This window comes from Platichthys flesus, chromosome 24 (assembly GCF_949316205.1).
Source record: "Platichthys flesus chromosome 24, fPlaFle2.1, whole genome shotgun sequence".
NCBI lineage: Eukaryota > Metazoa > Chordata > Actinopteri > Pleuronectiformes > Pleuronectidae > Platichthys > Platichthys flesus.
Genome location: NC_084968.1, coordinates 7,516,580 through 7,535,323, shown reverse-complemented (window position 1 = coordinate 7,535,323; position 18,744 = coordinate 7,516,580). Strand labels below are relative to the sequence as shown.

Below are 18,744 nucleotides of genomic sequence, written 5' to 3'. Positions count from 1 at the left end.
TGCTGGGGTGGTGGAGGGACTGAAGCAACAGGTAGCAATACTGCAGCAGCAGTGCGAGAAAGAGGGGCTGATGGGAAATGTCTCTCTGGTTAAATAGACCACCTGATAAGGTGGGTGTGTATTATAGCTGGTTGTGGAGATTGAGGTATGTCACATGATGTATGTCACGTGATGTATGTCACGTGATGTATGTCACGTGATTGGCGCCGCGCAGCTCGAGTTGCCTGCCAGAACTAGCTCGCAGGCGTCGCCATATTTCTGTCAGACAACTCACGTTTGATCATGTAATATATTTATTACAACAGATTTAGTGTTTGGCGTCTAGGCTCCAACTTAATCACTCCCCTATATGATTACACAGGAATGATGGGAGTGATGAGCAAATACTTGTAACCCCCCAAAACTGCACATAGTCGGAGCCTGACGTACGGATCGGTATCTGCTATGTGTGCGCCATTCACCGCCGCGGTGTGGCCATTCTCCGTAGGGGCATTAGCCTGCAGGAAAATATGCTAACTAGTGAACCTGTTATGTGAGCCATTCACCGCCGCGGTGTGGCCATTCTCCCTAGGCGCATTGCCTGCAGGAGAATATGCTACCTAGTGAACTGTTATGTGTGCCATTCACCGCCGCGGCGTGGTCATTCGCTGTAGCCAAATTGTCTGCGGGGGAATATACTACCTGGTGAGGTTCCCTATACGGGAATATAGTGAACTTGGCACATGGCAACATATGCACCGGAATTTCACCTTTAAGCCCAGCAAACCACCTGAAATGCAATTAAATAATCAGTCTGCAAAACACATACAAATTATTCATTCACATGTTTGTTTGTATCGCCAATATCCAAAACATGATTCGTTTCATCGGGCTTAACAAATGCGACATCCTGTCCTTAACCCTCGACAAGAGTAAGGAAAAACTACCAAAAAACCCCCATAAACAGGGGAAAAAGTAGAAACCTCAGAGAGAGCCACATGTGAGGGATCCCTCTCCCAGGATGGACAGGAACAGATGTATGCCATGGCAAGGGTGCAATGAATCCCTTGGCATCGTTCGCATTGTATCGTCACCATTTGAGGGGATAAAGGCGCGCCGAAACATGCCTGTGACTACCCCGGACGCGGATACGTGATGGATCCCGAGATCTGACATGCAACAAAGGATTTATGCAGCGGAGATTACACATTAAAACATCAAGGCTGCAGATGATGTTTGAGAGTCAATATTCCTTCTTGTGGTGTCCAACATAGCATGAGTAGCATGGATGATGGAGTGTTGCAGTCATAGTGGTGCAACATCTTAGTGAGTGCGGGGACAGCATCCAGGTGTTAGGCCTCAGCTCTGGCAGGGATGGCGAAGCTTTGAGGAGATCTCGTCATGCATTTTCGACCATTGTTGGTAGGCAAGGGTGTCGTCAGATGGGTTGAAGAGGGATGCAAGCGTTTGATCATAGAGCAGAAAGAACAGAAAGCAGTATTATTCTTAGCAATGATAATTCAGAAGTCTCGACAAGATCTATCAGACTTGTTGTGAACATGTGTTCTTCTAATACTAGAGAGGATAAGGTCATGTAGAGGATTAAAATAAGCGTCCTTGTCAGATTTCCTATTATACTGCTTCCGTTATCGTATACTCTGACTCACCTTGACAACAATTCCGTAATAAGGAAATATAAAGCCAAGGTAAATGTTAGGTAAGACTGTCATCATTGAGGATTCATAGCTTTCTATTGTAGCAGCATGCAAGTGAAGTATGTCACCTGATATATGTCACATGATTTATGTCACCTGATGTATGGCACATGACTGAAGCAGCGCAGCTCGAGTTGCCTGCCAGAACTAGCTTGCTGGCTTCGCTCCATTTCAGTCAGACAACTTACGTTTGATTATTTATCTTATTTATTACGATATTTATTATTCATAGTAGAGCATGTTTGTGTTTGGCGTCTAGGCTCCAACTTAATCACTCCCCATATGCCAACACAGGAATCATGGGAGTGATGAGCTAACACTGTAGCCCCCCAACACTGCACAGATTTGGAGCCTGACGGATGAATCGGTATCTGCTATGTGTGTGTCATACACCGCCGCGGTGTGGCCATTCTCAATAGGCGCATGCCTGCCAGAGAAAATGCTACCTAATGAGCCTGTTATGTGTTCCATGCCACTGCAGTGTGGCATTCTCCATAGGCCCATGCCTGCAGGAGAATATGCTACCTAGTGAGCCTGTTATGTGTTCCATGCCACTGCAGTGTGGCTATTCTCCATAGGCCCATGCCTGCAGGAGAATATGCTACCTAGTGAGCCTGTTATGTGTTCCATGCCACTGCGGTGTGGCTATTCTCCATAGGCCCATGCCTGAAGGAGAATATGCTACCTAGTGAGCCTGTTATGTGTTCCATGCCACTGCAGTGTGGCTATTCTCCATAGGCCCATGCCTGCAGGAGAATATGCTACCTAGTGAGCCTGTTATGTGTTCCATGCCACTGCAGTGTGGCTATTCTCCATAGGCCCATGCCTGCAGGAGAATATGCTACCTAGTGAGCCTGTTATGTGTTCCATGCCACTGCAGTGTGGCATTCTCCATAGGCACATGCCTGCAGGAGAATATGCTACCTAGTGAGCCTGTTATGTGTTCCATGCCACTGCGGTGTGGCTATTCTCCATAGGCGCATGCCTGCTGGAGAATATGCTACCTAGTGAGCCTGTTATGTGTTCCATGCCACTGCGGTGTGGCATTCTCCATAGGCGCATGCCTGCTGGAGAATATGCTACCTAGTGAGCCTGTTATGTGTTCCATGCCACTGCGGTGTGGCATTCTCCATAGGCGCATGCCTGCTGGAGAATATGCTACCTAGTGAGCCTGTTATGTGTTCCATGCCACTGCGGTGTGGCATTCTCCATAGGCGCATGCCTGCAGGAGAATATGCTACCTAGTGAGCCTGTTATGTGTTCCATGCCACTGCGGTGTGGCATTCTCCATAGGCGCATGCCTGCTGGAGAATATGCTACCTAGTGAGCCTGTTATGTGTTCCATGCCACTGCGGTGTGGCATTCTCCATAGGCGCATGCCTGCTGGAGAATATGCTACCTAGTGAGCCTGTTATGTGTGCCATGCCACTGCCACCATTCTTCATAGGCGCATGCCTGCAGGAGAATATGCTACCTGTGAAACTGTGATGCTTACCATGCACCCCTGTGGTGTGGTCATTCGCTGTAGGCACATTGTCGCGAGAGAATATATACTACCTGGTGAGGTTCCCCCCAACTGCCCTGGCTGTAGGAGAATATATTGTGAACTTGGCACGTGGCAACCTATACCCCAGAATTGAACACTCTAAGTCCAGCAAACCACCTGAAATGCAACAATTAATTTTTTTCCCTCTGCTTCAACTTCTACAGACCTCAGAGTGACAATGGGAGCCACAACAACTAGGGCTGCACAATTAATCGAATTGCATGATCGTCAGCAATATTGACATTTAAAATGCGTGATTTGCTACAAGCGCTTTTTCGACTAACATACGCTAACCACCAGAGGGAGAACAAGATGGGAGTTGTCATGCACGCACCATGCAGCGGTAACCAGAACAAACGTTTTGTCTGCAGCCAGTTCCGGTATTTCTTAGAAGAGTAGAGACAGAGAGTAGCCAGTCACGGTGTCGTGTGAAAGGTAAATCAATTATCAGGAGCAGAAGGCGAGGAGCAAGTCCTTCGAAAAGGATCATCATCCATTGTTTGGTAGTTTTGGAATTTAGGGCAAGTGATGATAACCAAGAACAAATCATGCCAGAGTGCGTTTAGAGTTGTGTTTGCGCCGCATAGCAATACAACTACCTTGTTTAACCACCTGAAAAAAACAACCCACAAACCATAGTACAACAAGTGCATCAAGGCCAAAGCTAACATTACCTCCCTGAATCTCCGTCCATGTCCAACGTCAACATATAGCGTATCCATCCCCATTCCCGAAGACACACTGGAATAACGGATGCGATCGCATTTCATTTGGCCAAAGACAGGTGTCCCATAAATACTGTGAGCAATGATCAAGCACAACAATGGAGCCGTACATGTCCCTGACAATTCACTGCATCGATTGTAATTTGCAATGAAGAGTCGATGCTTACAGACGTCATTTTTCCCATAAGAACCGACAGGAGAGTCGATTGCCCAGGACCTAATGAAAGATGTGTACATTAGCTGGAATGTAGCACAACATGGGAGTGAAAGCAGTGTTCTTGTGCATTTAAACATAAAAACGCTATATAAAAAAAAAGATGTTGTTCCTAAGATGTATTAATAATCATGATATTAATATTGATCTAAATAATCGTAATTATGATTTTGGCCATAATCATGCAGGCCTTACGACAACGCTGCGCACAGAAGTGTTGTGGTGTCTTGACACAACAGTAAACCACCACTCTCTCACATCCAATGAAAGATGTTCAGAAATTTTCAAAGAAGGTTTCCCGAGACGGACATCGCCAAGACGTTAATATGCGGAAAGGAAAACCCGGGTACTGCTCAGTGTGTCTATGAACTGTTTCTCACACCACAAGTAGATTATGACCACCAACAGTAGATTCTGACATATTTACTTCCTCAAAGTGCACCAGATTGTAGTCGACAATCCGAAGACAAAATAGTTGCCCGTGAATTTAATATTCGATCATTCGTTAGTTACCTCATAGCGCGTGTTATTCGCGCAGCTGTAATAAACTTTGTTTTACCGGAGGTGCTGATGGAAGTAGCTGAGGAGTGAGCCATCTCGCTCCCTTCCTATCCCTGAAACTCGGGCATGTGCAATGGGACAAATATAGCACATGGCACGTCCGTTGCGAAATCATCGCATGCCAGAAGTCATAAGAAAGTCATATATACAAGTTATTTACAATTATTGCATTCAACATCTATGAGGGCCCATTTGAGGGTTCAGTATCTTGCACAAGATTGAACCCCAACCTTTGGTTGGAGGAAGACCAACTCTACCCACATATATATTATATTATATAATTGAATTTTCAGGAATAACAAAACATCTTTACCTGCAGCATTTGATACCTTTGGGAAAGGTACTGTTGTCAGGAGACAGGAGCTTCAAACCCATGGCTGGAGATTGGACTACAACTCCCATAATCCTGCTGGAGTGACGTACCAGGAAGTACTATAGCACAAGCCGGTACCGTTGTTTACATCACGTGCAGGGAAGATGGCGTGTGATTCGAGACTGAATTGTTTCATTCATAACGTTCAGTGCAGACTTCATTCAGCAGAGGAGACAGGATGAAAGCCCCAGCGGATCCAGGCGCGCTTCCTCTGCCTCCGAGGGACAACATCCCGCGGTGAGGGAGAAGTTGGTAGAGCAGAGATGTCCCGGGAAGAATCCGTCAGCGAAGCTGCCGTCAGTGACGCTGCCACCGGCGTTTGTTCGGCCTCGCGGAACCGCCTTCAGTCAAGAAGTAGTTGAAACTAACTCGTGGCTCAGACCGGATGAATTAAACGCTTCGGGTGCGCAGCTCCTCCAAGATGTGGTGCGCGCTGAGAGGCCCGCGGGAGTCGTGGTGCAGACGCTTGACGTCCGTTTCACACGTAGTGAATCTTAAAGGACCGAGCCGAAATTACGGAAATAATGCGAACTTTTTCGGAGGAGGAATCACGGATTGAGAGAGACAACGACCCACGGAGGAACAACGGTCACTTGGTCAACAACTGAGACACTGAAGCAACAGGTAGCAATACTGCAGCAGCAGTGCGAGAAAGAGGGGCTGATGGGAAATGTCTCTCTGGTTAAATAGACCACCTGATAAGGTGGGTGTGTATTATAGCTGGTTGTGGAGATTGAGGTATGTCACATGATGTATGTCACGTGATGTATGTCACGTGATGTATGTCACGTGATTGGCGCCGCGCAGCTCGAGTTGCCTGCCAGAACTAGCTCGCAGGCGTCGCCATATTTTCTGCCGCATTTAAAAAATATATTCAACTAACAGAGCTAACAGAAAAACCAGGAATAACTTTAATGAGCATCTTACTAAATCAAGGATTTCGCATGGATGTTGGAAATATAATTGCCCCCCCCCCCCCGCCCTAGATCCGCCACTGCCAAATCAGCCTAAAAACAGCAGGACTGCTTCAGGAACAAAAAGGAAAAAAACCAAGCTGAAAGTTAGTTCCTTCCATGTTGGCTAAAGCTAGACTCTGTTCATCAACACCTCCGTGCTTGGCTGTTACACCTCGTGACACCTCGTGTTGGCCAGCTTCTTTCTCACCGTCGGCTCAGGATTCACAGTGAGCGGATCCATTTGGCTCGCCACGTGCAGTTGTGTCGAGGCCAAGACGACCTTGTGCTCTACAAGCCCTAAGAAACAACTTTTTTATTCGGCTTCACTCTTGTTGACGCAGTATAATTGGCTTTAAACTTAAGATTGGGTCCCGTGGTTGAATGTGCAAGGTTTGTGTGCCTGTATTTTAAAAAGTAGTCAACAAAGACAAGTTCAATTTGAAGTTTTTCTGTCTGTAGAGATTTCTGTGAAGAAGAAATGGGAGCGAGGTGGTGGCGGCCAACCCTAACCTACATGAAATAGATGCTTGGCTAAATAACCGTTTTTTTCTGAGAATAAGTGGTTGGTTTGATCTATTCCATATCTTCTTTAGTTTCTGACGCAATCACCAGGAGACCGAAGCTCAACACTTTCTCATTCTCAGCTTACCCCCTTGTTTTTTTTTTATTTAGTAAAAAACTAGCTTGTGGAAATCCAGCAGCAACAAGTTCTCACATTTACAGAAGCGGCCCACACAGTTGCAGCTTATTTATGGTGCATTCCACCCGCACTTATAACCAAAACCTCAATGAGCAACTTTCATTATCTCGGCCAACTGAGAGAAAGGTTTTCCTCCCACTTGCCTTTAAAAGTCTTTGTTAGCTAACCTCAGTGGGGCTTGGTAAACATCTTTATGACCCACTAGGTATGTGCAAGCATGTGCCACTCGCCTGAGTGCTAATTAGCTCGGCTACATCTGAGAGCACTCAGGGCCTACAGGCTGAAAAGATTTGTTTCAGAGAGTCAAGAACCCTCGAGGAAGTCCTGATCCTGCTTCTTTTGTTCTCGGCTTTGGGTCCTGACATCTCAAGAGCAGTAATATTGAGGGTCATTCAATATAAGATAAAAAGATAATAATTTCCGCTACAGCAGCACAAGCTCAGCAAATTTGCACCTGAGCTCATTTAACGATCACAAAAGGGGAAAAGAACCCATAAACGTGCAATATCAACCGGACGCCGATTGAAGTCGAGCATCTGAACACAAGCACAAAGCCCTGAATGTCTGATGCTTTCATTCATGACTTGGAAATGACAAACAATGAGGCTACTGCCGGGTCAATTCCCACACTCGTCCTGCAGTCGACCCCCTCAGCCACTCGAAGATCCTCCCAGTGTGCATGTCCGATTCTATCTCAGCATTTACAGGAAAAACATTTGCGACGATCCAAGCACGGACACGTTGCATGTCGGAGCTTTGGCTTGATTAAGAGCTTCTGTTTAAAGCTTCTGTTTGACTTATACGATCTGCGAAAAGGCTTTGCGACATTCAACTTCTATTTGCCTTCAATTATGGAACGTTTTTGCTTAAAAGGAAATGTATTTTTTTGACAGTCTGGGTCTTAAGTTTGGCCCTGGGTAGCTGCAGGTTAGCAAAACAACGTGCTCGCCGCCATTATTGGACATTTTTTGGACGTGTGTGCTTTACTTAAGCATACACGACTTTTCCCTTTCGTAAGCCCCTTCAGTCGCACAAGCTTTACGGCTAAAACAACTGTAAACAACATGGCAGCACAAGGCGGAGGAGGCCACCCAGTCAACTCTGAAGTTTAAATAAGAGGCAGCTCTGAAATGCACGAAATATAGATTTTGTGATGGATTTTCCTTTATCAGTTATACTTGGATTAGAGTGTAACGATACAGTATGAGATTTTCCTATGGCCATTTATCTCCAAAGAGAGGTGTTTACAATATTATGCTGACATAAAGGCAGGTTTATCAGCTAGCAACTTTAAATCTGTAAATCCTGGGCAATAAACATGACCTGATGACTTTGGTACTAAAATCCTGTCACGATAAGACCCAGGTTGTTTTTATAAAAAAACTTTCCCTCGAGAAAATACTTTTCCCATTGATGTCAGCATTTGCCCCAAAATAGTTGGCGACCACAGAGCATGTCCGAGGACATTTAGTCACATCTTTGCTCCTCATGTTTGGCTTCACATTAAAGGGAAAGGAACTCAGTCAAGGACACCAAAAATATTAAAGATTATGTCCAGATTACACAGGCACGATGAGAAAACTAGATCCCTGCGTGCATGCCTGTTGTGCATTGAAATAAATATCCAAGGTGAGTCGTGAGCACATGGTGAGTTAGTTATATGGAAAGAGTAGGATGTAAAAGTGGATCCGTGAACTTCTGTGATATAATTGAGAGGAATAAAAGCAGTAGGCCGCTGGAGGAGGTTTTTTCATTTACGGATGGAACGCAGCACACAATACACCACAGCTATTCTTGTCTTCTGTTTTGAAGCAAAATCAAGTTCTAAATGAAAACTGTATGCAAGGCTGGAAGCCACCTTTAGAGAGCTGAGGACCCCCTTAATTTGCCCCAGAGACACCTTATGGCACTGATGATTTCAAATTGAATCCTAAAACTCTTTCCCTCTTCTTCTGCTTCTTCATCTTCCTCCCCCTCCTCCTTGTTTCTCCACAAGAGCTTAATCCTGCTAACCAGCACCATATGTCTTGGAAGGCTGCTGGAAAAGTCTGGAATCTACTTTTGCCTCTTTAACAATAGCATCTACATCAAAAAGCGCTGAGTTGTGTCAAGTGGACGCTATAGCTCTGAGAGTGCCTTAAAAAAGAGAAAACATTTTGTGAAGGAGCAACCTCAGGATGCAGACCTCGGTGCTGATCACAGCTCGGCCTCTCAGTGGAGCCCATCAGTCTGGTTGCTTGTGCACATCTAATTCATATCGATTTCCAAAGGCCGGATCAAGGGTGTGGTGTTGTGTTTCTTGAGAATTTCTTTTTGTTCCCTCTCCAGAGATTTGACGTTCCAAATGATCATTTACACGAAACTTCTCCCTCTGGTCCATTATCTTATCTTAGCTTATTATTTTTTTTCAAACCGCCTTTGGCTGGAAACAGAAGCTCTGAACTCGGCTGCGTCTGAGCGGCCATGTCACATATTCTTACACGCTCTGGGACGTGCTCATCTCCTGCTGCTCAACACAGGGTGGAGTAGGGATGATATCCAAATGATGACATTATTCATTGCTAAAAGTGCACAAGCGTCACGCTGTGTATATATGAATGAGTGTTTCTTATTTCAAGAATTACAGCGAGCAGCCCATATTTTTTATACAAACATCTCAAGCTCATTTTGAATCGGAGTCAACGTTCATCTTTGAGAGAAATACTCCAGCAACTGTCAAGTGCGTTTGTGCGAGCACTGTAGACCTATGGCAGCTCAGCTGGGACCCTCTATTGCAACTCTGACAAGCATGACATGCTAATTTCTGGAACATAAGTGCGCCGCTTAGTGTGATAACGGGTGAAAGATATAATTAAAGTCAACAAAAGCTGAAAACTACCGCAGCATAAAGACTTTATAGAGGGCGGCATGTTGACCTGAAAACGATTAGCAACCAGGCTTTTCACTCCTCTTCCTCTCTCGTTAATGTGTCTTGATTTTTTCTATAAAGCCTCATCATCTTTAATTTTCTCTGGCCGTTTCTTTCCGATCCACCAGACTTTCCCACACCACGTGGAAAAGGTCCGGGGCGATGGAATTAGAAGATGAAAGCACTTGATAACACCTCCTCTGTCAGCTTCGCTTTCCCTCCGCTTCACTTGCGAGGCCTGACATTACCGAGTGTTCTCTCGGGTCCCGTTTTTCCGACCTTGCCTTCTCTGGAATTTGGCTTGACCTATCCAGCGGAGCTTTTATGAGGAAACTTTAATCAAATGCTTTATTTGCCGAACACCACAAGCAGTATCCCGTTGCCGTTAACTGGAACAGTTTGTCCCTACTGTATAACAGGTTTTTGAGGAAACTTAGGATTTTGAAGGGTGTCATAAAAAGTATCATTAATATTCATCACAGTAGCCATAAACCACTTTACGAATATCTCATAAATATTGGACATTTAAAAATATCCTAAATGGCAGCACCTGAACACCAGATGATGGATGATGCTGACAGAGGTTCATTTTAAAAGTAAACAGAATGTAATTGTCTAACAGTCCAGTGCCCGTTCTAAACCTGCCTGTTTGGAATGGGCTGTTTGTTTGGCCTGTGGTGAATCTGGTTGCACTTTTCCTTTTGTAAAATTCCCATCAAATTCAACACTGCACTTCCTCGGTTCCTTAGCGGTGCACATGGCAAGTGTGACGGAAATAAGTTGAACAGTTCTCGAGAAATGCTGGTCAGATACATACCAGATTTCTTGGATTAGATAGGCACCTGCAGATATTCCCTCCCCCTACAAACACTTCACCTGATAAATTAACTTTTGGCAGAACCTGGCTGTTTGCTGTTTCATCCCATTTCCAGTGAAGGTCTGTTTCCCCAAATGTCAGTAAATGTATATTTGTACGAGAGGGGTTCACGCTATTTCCAAATTTTCCACCAACTTTATTTCTAAACATTTCAATGATGAGTGCTAAAATTCAAGGTAGACTCTAGAAATTGAAGAAAAATTGGTCTTACCGCAGGTCCTATTTCTCCAGGCTGCCCCAGATCCCCCTTAAAGGAAATAGAAAACAGACAGTTAATGTAAGAGAACGCGCTAAGTTGGAATTTCAAAATGTCATAAATAGTATTAGACAAAAAAAAGAAAAAGTCAAATTGTCTGGTTATCAACAGAGCACTCTCTACATTATTATTTTTGTATTCCCCATTTCTTTTAGCAGCTGCTCTGGTGCGTAGCAGCCAAGTTGCCAAGTAGAGCTCAGCATCGTTCAACTCATATACCGAGTTGGCTGGGAGGCATTTATCAAGCTGTGCCACCTGTACCCTTCACCGTCCCCGTCCAACAGCCTTGTATTCTTCTTTGGTTCAGGCCTGGCTCTCGGATGTTCACGCAGGTCTCGGGGTAGAAATGAGACGCCAGCCATGTCCACATTGCTCTGCCAAAGTCAATGCTTGAACCGTGTTCCCCGTTTTTTGTGACATTCATTTGAGTTTTTTTGCCACCGTCTCTCAGAGTGATTCATTGCAGCACAAGTAAATCATAAAATAAACCACCGCAGCAATAGAAGATTAATTCCGAGGGAAAGCACAAGTAATGCCACTGCTAATCGGGGGGGAGCTTAACAACAATAGTCATCAACATTTTGGAAAGATTTGGATAAACAACACTTTATATTTTTGCACCCCCGCTTTGAACACAGCCAAGTCAATAAAGATCAGCTGGAGACCTTGGAAGGTTTTATGGCTCAACGTAATTGACAGGCGTTTTCTGTTCCTTCTTTCTCTCACAGGCAGAATTCACATAAATTAGTGTAATGCCAGTGACAGACTTAAAGACATGGAAAATATTACGTTATAATGAAACCCAACCAAGTAAACGTAAATACATGGAAAAGAGCATTTTCCTGGAGAGCATATCCATATTTAGCCTAAAACATTTGGTTAATTGAACTGCACTGCAGCTTGTCATTAAAAAGGTTTTCATTGGGATAAATCCCTCTGGCACTGAGTCAAATCATTATGAATGAGCTAAAAGGGAAGAATGCAGTTTTTATTTTTACAGGAAAAATGTATCTGAATGTTTTTCTGACAACAAAAGAAAACTATGTCAATCTCTAAACTAACTTTCCCATGACAGGTGAAAAGCAATACTCACTGCTAGACCAGGCACACCTCTGGGTCCATCTTTCCCCGTGTCCCCCGGAGGCCCCCTCGGCCCCGGAGGGCCCGGTGGCCCCGGAGGCCCAGGCGGTCCCGCCTGCCCCTGATCTCCCTGTGTGTCGGAATAACGAACGGTTCATCATCATTATGCTGTGATATTTTTGGATCAGCTGAGACTAAAGCAGTTAAATAATGATGAAGCAGAGAAAAATGAAATGTTCTGGCAGGTGGCTATATGGGCGGCCTCCATTCATAACATGGAGTAGAATTTGTGTTATTGAATTTCTCGGCTAAAGCTACATGTAGCCTACAACAGTAGGAGCTGCAGTTGTTTTATTAACGGCTGAAATATGAATGCATGCAATCCTAAACAGACCTCATGAGAAGAATAGGGTTTGTGCATTAGGTGCAGGCTGAAATAAGTCTCATTGTTTAGAGTGTAGAGCTACAAAGTGAACATTTATTGGTGATGTGTGCTCCATTATTAAAATGTATTGTCAAAAAATATTCAACCAACTAACTTGCCGGGACATTTTTTAAGTAATGCTAGGACAGTCATTGATTCATTGTAACAGAAGGACTATAAGAGTGCAAGTGGCACGTCTGTCTGAAGGCTTGCATGCAAACTGCAGAATGGCCAGAGAGAAGTAATACGAAGAGACTTGGCACGATGGACAGGAAGAGAGTGAGGACACAGCCACTACCTTAATGAGACGTCGCTTTATGAGCTGCTGGTCAGCAGAAAGAAAGCCATGATTGATCTTAGGGAAGACCATCTGAGTAGGTGTGTGAGGTCAAGAGGTCGAAGGTCACAGAGGTGAGAGAAGGTTGAAGAAGGATGAGGTCCCGGAAGAAGAAGGAGGAGGAGGAAGGCAAATGCAAAAAGAAACAGATTTTGTTAGAGCGGCCTGTGTTCGTGGACCGCGATCCGGGCGCCTTTACACTTTGGAGAGAGAAATCCACACTTTTCCAGCATTGAGGTGGTTTGCTTCGGAAGTCTGGGCTTATATTTTGGAGCCAGGGACCGTCATTACCACCTCGGGGTGCAAGGGTGCCACAGTGTCCTCACAGTCCCCGGAAAAATGGGAATTTCTCCTCCCCTGCGAAAGCGCTGTCATCATTATCATCATCATCATGCCTGCTGCTAAATCAGACCCCGGGAGCTGCACACACTGACACCAGCTTAGTCGAATCCTCTGAGTTGGGGTTGATTTATTGACCTTGTGCCTTTCAATGCATGCTTTATTCTGCTTGTGTCCATTGGTATTAAGTGGCTTCATCCATCGCTGAAACAATCCTGAAGGCCAAATGGTGGATTGAAGGATTTGTGGTGAACCATGGGCACGGGTTTTAAAAAAACACCTCGGTTCATCGACGAGCTCTCCTCTTGGAGTTCCTTCCATTCATTTTAGCATCAATGGACACGAGCCAGACCATGTCTTGCTTTCAGGATTCCTATTGTTCCAGTCCGCTACATATTACTGGACTATATAAAAGGTCCACCTTTGCTTTGGCACGTAGCACGGAACACATGCACAGAAATCTCTGGAGTGAAAAACTGGTAGCAGTAGTGTGGAAGGGACGATTGACTGGCTGTGATTAATTAGATGGTGTTTTTTCCCTGGGTCTACTCTATCATCGGGCTGGGAGGGAAAGCAGCCAGCGGTGATTCATTTACTCCCAGTGTGCGCAGCAGAGGGGTCGGACTGAGCAGCTACAGGCGACACCGCCGCCGACAAACCTTGACAGTCAGGATCTGATTGCTGTGCAAAGCAGCCAGCGTGGGGAGACCAGGCAATCCCTACAGGGACAAACAGCAGAACATGGCACAACACACGCATGACATTCAAACACATGGGTGAACAAAAACAGATGAAGGCGGAAGAAGATAAGCATCCCACTTATAAATAGAGAATCACACATTTATCAAGTAGGCAGCGTTAGATGTGTGATTTTAAATAATTTCCTGCTTTCCCGTCCTATTAATCAAAAGCCAACATCAGAGCTATTTGTTTTTGAGAACCAGACATTTCAGTTAAGGCAAAAACATGATCAGCATTTAATTTAACTCTCCAACATGAAACTAATGGCACTGGGGTCATCCTGTCCTGACTATCCATATAAGAACATTTGTTAAGGCGACAGACTTTGTGCTAGGACACGTGGATAGATTGAGGTATGGTACTGTTCGAAGAGTTTGGTGGGTCGTCACACAGATTGAGATGTTTGCTGGAAATTCAAACAATTGGTTTCAAATTCCCTCGTCAAAAATACTCGTGACAGATGTGATCCGCTCATGAAAACTAATAGAAAGAAGAAAGCGATGGGTTTTCTGCTTGTCAAGAGACAAACAATGGTTTATGGCTGAAGATTAGCTTTGATACTAGTCCAGGAACATTGATCTATCCCCAGCTACACATGGTTTTGAATCTTACACTCACATAAATGTAGCCCATTAAATTTGATCCCTTTTGGAGATATTGTCAAAACGTAGGCATATACACATATATACACATTTTATGATGAGAGTTTTAGGTTTTCTGTAACATGCATTGACTGTAAATTTCTACATAAAACAGCGATTCTGCAATCTCCATAGATCATATCAACTATAAATAAGCTTGAGAAGTCTTCCATGTTTAATGTACATGGGGGTGCCAGACAGAGCGACACTTAGGGCATAGACTAGATATAGTATAGGTTATAAGTCCTGCCTCCTCCATGTTAGCAGGCGGGACATAAACCAGATTAAAAGCCAGATTCAGAGAGATTGTGGAAAAACCTGCATTCCTGGACATTATCAGGGGTTGAGGTTGATGTAAGTATCTCTGTCCTGCTCTGTATTTGACTTGCGGAGAGTTTAAACTCCATCCGTATGAGCCAAACTTTCACAATGTAGTATTGCATTACATCCTAAACACATAGATTGGTCCTCCTCATAGTAAAAGCCTTTTCCCCTATGTTAAAATTACAAACACATGGCATAAGAAATATGAATTTAGTACTTAAACTAAGAAGGGAGTAATTGCATGAATATTTTGGAACAACCATATCTCGACTGCATGACAGTAACAATAGGTTATTTTTTTTCATATTCTCCTCATACTTTAGATAGTCAACAGGAGACAATAAAGACTTTCCCCACAACATTAGACTTTAGCCACAATGTATACCATGGATCAAGTTCTCCCAGACTGTATATAAAGATGGACGGCACCACATTTGGTACTTCCTCCCACTATCCAGATATGAAGCCACAATATCCCATATACTAATACTCCTATCTTCCACATTCGAAGCCTGAGTATGTATAATAGCAATCAGGGGATGGAATTGATTGAGTGAGGTCCTGAAGATAGACATATTTGACCAGCATCAGCAGTCAATCATGATTTTACTTGTTACCATCACTATCTTCGAGAAAAAAGTAATTTGACATGTATAGGCTATTTTGACATTTTTATTTTGGGTGCACGTCCCATCTATTGACATGGAGGAGGTAGGATTTATAGCCTGTAATGCAGCCAGCCTCCAGTGGGTTGAACAAGATGCTTTGGCTTCACTTTTGGAGAGGAGTCCAGCGTCCATCTAAGATCGATTCTAATATTAAAAGTCGCACCGGAAAACCACTCAGCTCCTGATCAATGAATTGGCTAGCTAGGAATTAAGGCAAAAACTGCACCAAACTGATTGCCCATTTACTTTTACTTATTCATACTGTAAATAATCAAATTAAAGTAACTTGAGTTTTTTCCTCCAAAGACTGGCACACTAGCATGTTGCGTAAGAGATCAATCTACTTCTATATTAAAGCTTATACGATAAAATCTGCCCCTATCCAAACATGGATTTGGTGCCACGTCAGTGGTTTTCCCAGAGATAATTTAAAAAGCATGGGTCATTAGGAACGCAGGCTGATTTAAATCAAATCTGCAGCAGAATAGAGAGAAATGGATACTCTTGCACTGCAGACAATAGCAATACTTGGTGCAGCTAAGAAATATTTCTCGAGTTATTTACAACCTCAGAAATCCTGGGGACAAAGGAGGGGAACAAGTGGTTGATCATGGTCAGTGGGGGAGAGGACAATTCAAAAAGAGTCCAGGCATGGAAATGTGTGGTGCTTGTGCAGTCTCCCATGGTTGTTGCCTGCTTGCTTTTACAATCATTTTGATGCCGGAGAGAAGCTGCGGTCGGATCGACAGCACGTTGACAACCTCGCTGAACAATGTGGGTTTGAAATGTGGACAGAACGAACCAGTTTGATCTTTCCCTAGAGGCAAGGGGGGGCAAGATTGACTGGATTAGGTGTTGGAGAGTTCTTGCATTGCCTCTGTGCTGCTAAGTACGAGAAAAAGAATGACAAAGACTCCAAACCAATTGCTTCGTTTTATGTTTTCTCTCCAAACCGGATTAAACTGGTTATACATTGAGAAGCCCTGCTGCTATGGATTGCCATGCAGCAAGATGACTGCAATTGAAGTAAACAAAGTTCGATACGAGGACAATCAGCAACAGCCGTTTCAGGATGCCGGCCAAAACCAGCATCTCCCTGGATCACATAACATCCAGAGCAACTACAGGCTGTGGCCTTTACTAAATATTTATCTACAGATGTCTTTAATACATTTCAAAGTGGAATAGTACATGGATTTGGCATCACTCAGACACATCAAAATCGTCTCCAGTGAAATTCATCTAAGGCCTCTGATTTCATGTGCAAACAACCCACTGTACAACGCTTCTTTGTTCTGAGCTGAAAAGTCAAACGCTGGAAATTACATAACCCCAGCCTCTTTATTTTGGAGGAACATTTGGGCAAATTTGTCAAATCCCGAGAAGTGAGAAAGAAAAAAAAAAAAGCTCTGGAAAAACATGGGCGCATTTTTTGTGAAAATCTCAGGAATCTTTCCTCCAACTGACCCAGGAATTCACCAACCTTTTGCCTGGCAGCTGTAGCTAGTGCCATTCCTCAGAAGGACCACACACCTTCCTCTGTGATGCACACAGACAGCAACGCCTTAAAATTCCCTGTAAATACCACCAGTGGAGCTCGAGAGGCGGCCACACATTTGTTTGCCCAAAACTGGCTGATTTATTGTTTAGTGGCTTTGTTAACCTTTGACATTTTGGATGTGGCAGTGACCCCCGGGGTTAAGAAATGACCTGACCCTGACATATGCGGACCAGGCAGAGGAAGTGGGTGTCTGTGGGGGAGCTCTGCCGGCCATGTGGCAATTTGAGTAACACCCGTACACATCTTTGACCACTAAGGTTGACAGGTTCTGATTTGACCCTTTAAAGACATACACTGTGTCCGAAACCAGCTCCCCTAACCTCTACTCACCATATAGGGACTTTTATGTAGTAGTCTTTATCGTGGTGTGCGCAATGCATGATAGTACATACTGATCCGTTAATGACCATTGGTTGTACACTACTTTTCACGATGCATTGTGGGTAAAAGTGGGAAAAAATGTGTACGTTTGTACATCGCTACAAAATGTCAGATTCACTATGGATAATGACCAGTGAGTGATTTCTTACATAGCACGCGATGCATAAACACAAAACATCTGTCCTTTAAATGATTCTAAATTTAAATCCGATTCGATACAATCTGGCAGACAGCGCAGCAGACATGTTCCTGACATGTTCAGTTGTTTACATGTGCGTCCATATGGGTTTAATTGAATCTCTGCACACAGGCAATACCGGGCATGAAATGGGCTTCACTCGCAGCCAGATGCATTCGAGGTCAAGCAGCACTTGTTCTGTTATGTCTTCATTTATTAGGGGAAATCTTTCTAATACTGTTCCGTTGCATTTATGTGCTAATCGATTGCAAAAAGTCAATACTCCATTCTAAAGGAGGTAATGTGATTTGGTGGTGACCTGAGAATTCTTCCATGCATCTGCATTCCTTTGTGTGCGTCTGTGACCGTGTGTTCATTTGTACCTGTTAGGGAACAATCTTCACAGTAACTGGAAATGAATGAAACACTATCTCGACCCGGACAGTTTATTTATTTACTCTGCAAGACAAATAGGGCCGGGTTGGTCCCTGTAACAACTCTGTCAGCCAAACTGCTGTTCCCAAAGTATAAATCACTGAGCTGATAGAGACAGATGACTCCGTTTCCGAGGTTAAAAGGGTACAAATTATGGGCAAACCCCAAGAAATGTGATCTTGAAGGGGGAGGGTTCAGTCTCTTCAATTCATCTGGGGGGCAAAGATATTCCCTCTGTTTGCTGCAGTTCAGCTCTTGTAGCTATAACTATTATCCAATACTTTTTGTTTCATTAAAAATTAACCAAGGATATCAAAGATCTTGTGAAAACCACTTGGTGATCCACAAATCTCTCTGAACCTGGCTGTCATTCGAGGAGTGCCCGCATATGTAACGTTAGATTCAGCAGTCTGAGACCACTAATCAAATTTCACAGGGGAAGGTCACTCGTGTTGACTTTGAGGTCGTTAGAATTGTGGTGCTTCGACGCGCCGCACCGGCCCAGAGGAGCGCTGGAGTTAATCGGCAAACTGTTCAAGCCACATGCTGAACTGGGATCAGATCCACTGGGGGGGGATGGCTGGCGTTCTGGTGACTCGTCCTCTGTGTATCTGCGCTGTCTTGTCCTTGCGCTCTAACCTCTATCCCAAATCAGTAAGACTTTGAATCCGTACGATTTACGCTCGGTGACGACAGCGATGTGCAGCATGTGAACCCGGCTAATGCAGTCTAGTTTAAACAAACCTGTGCACTCAGAGAAAGCTAAATCATTATTTGAGAAAAATGAGTGCTACGTTTACTGTTAAAGTCATTAATTTCAGTCTG

The 18,744-nt window shown here is 44.2% G+C and overlaps 1 protein-coding gene across 1 annotated transcript in view; it reads right to left on the bottom strand.

Annotated features, from left to right (window-relative positions):
* The window catches only part of LOC133949941 (collagen alpha-1(XXV) chain), a 145,946-nt gene that overhangs the window by 33,764 nt on the left and 93,438 nt on the right, over positions 1-18,744 (bottom strand). The window contains exons 7-9 of the mRNA XM_062384044.1: positions 12,613-12,684; positions 11,904-12,020; positions 10,766-10,801 (exon numbers count right to left, since the gene is read on the bottom strand). Of these exons, the coding sequence (XP_062240028.1) occupies positions 10,766-10,801; positions 11,904-12,020; positions 12,613-12,684 (225 nt within the window). The remainder of the gene's footprint in view (positions 1-10,765; positions 10,802-11,903; positions 12,021-12,612; positions 12,685-18,744) is intronic.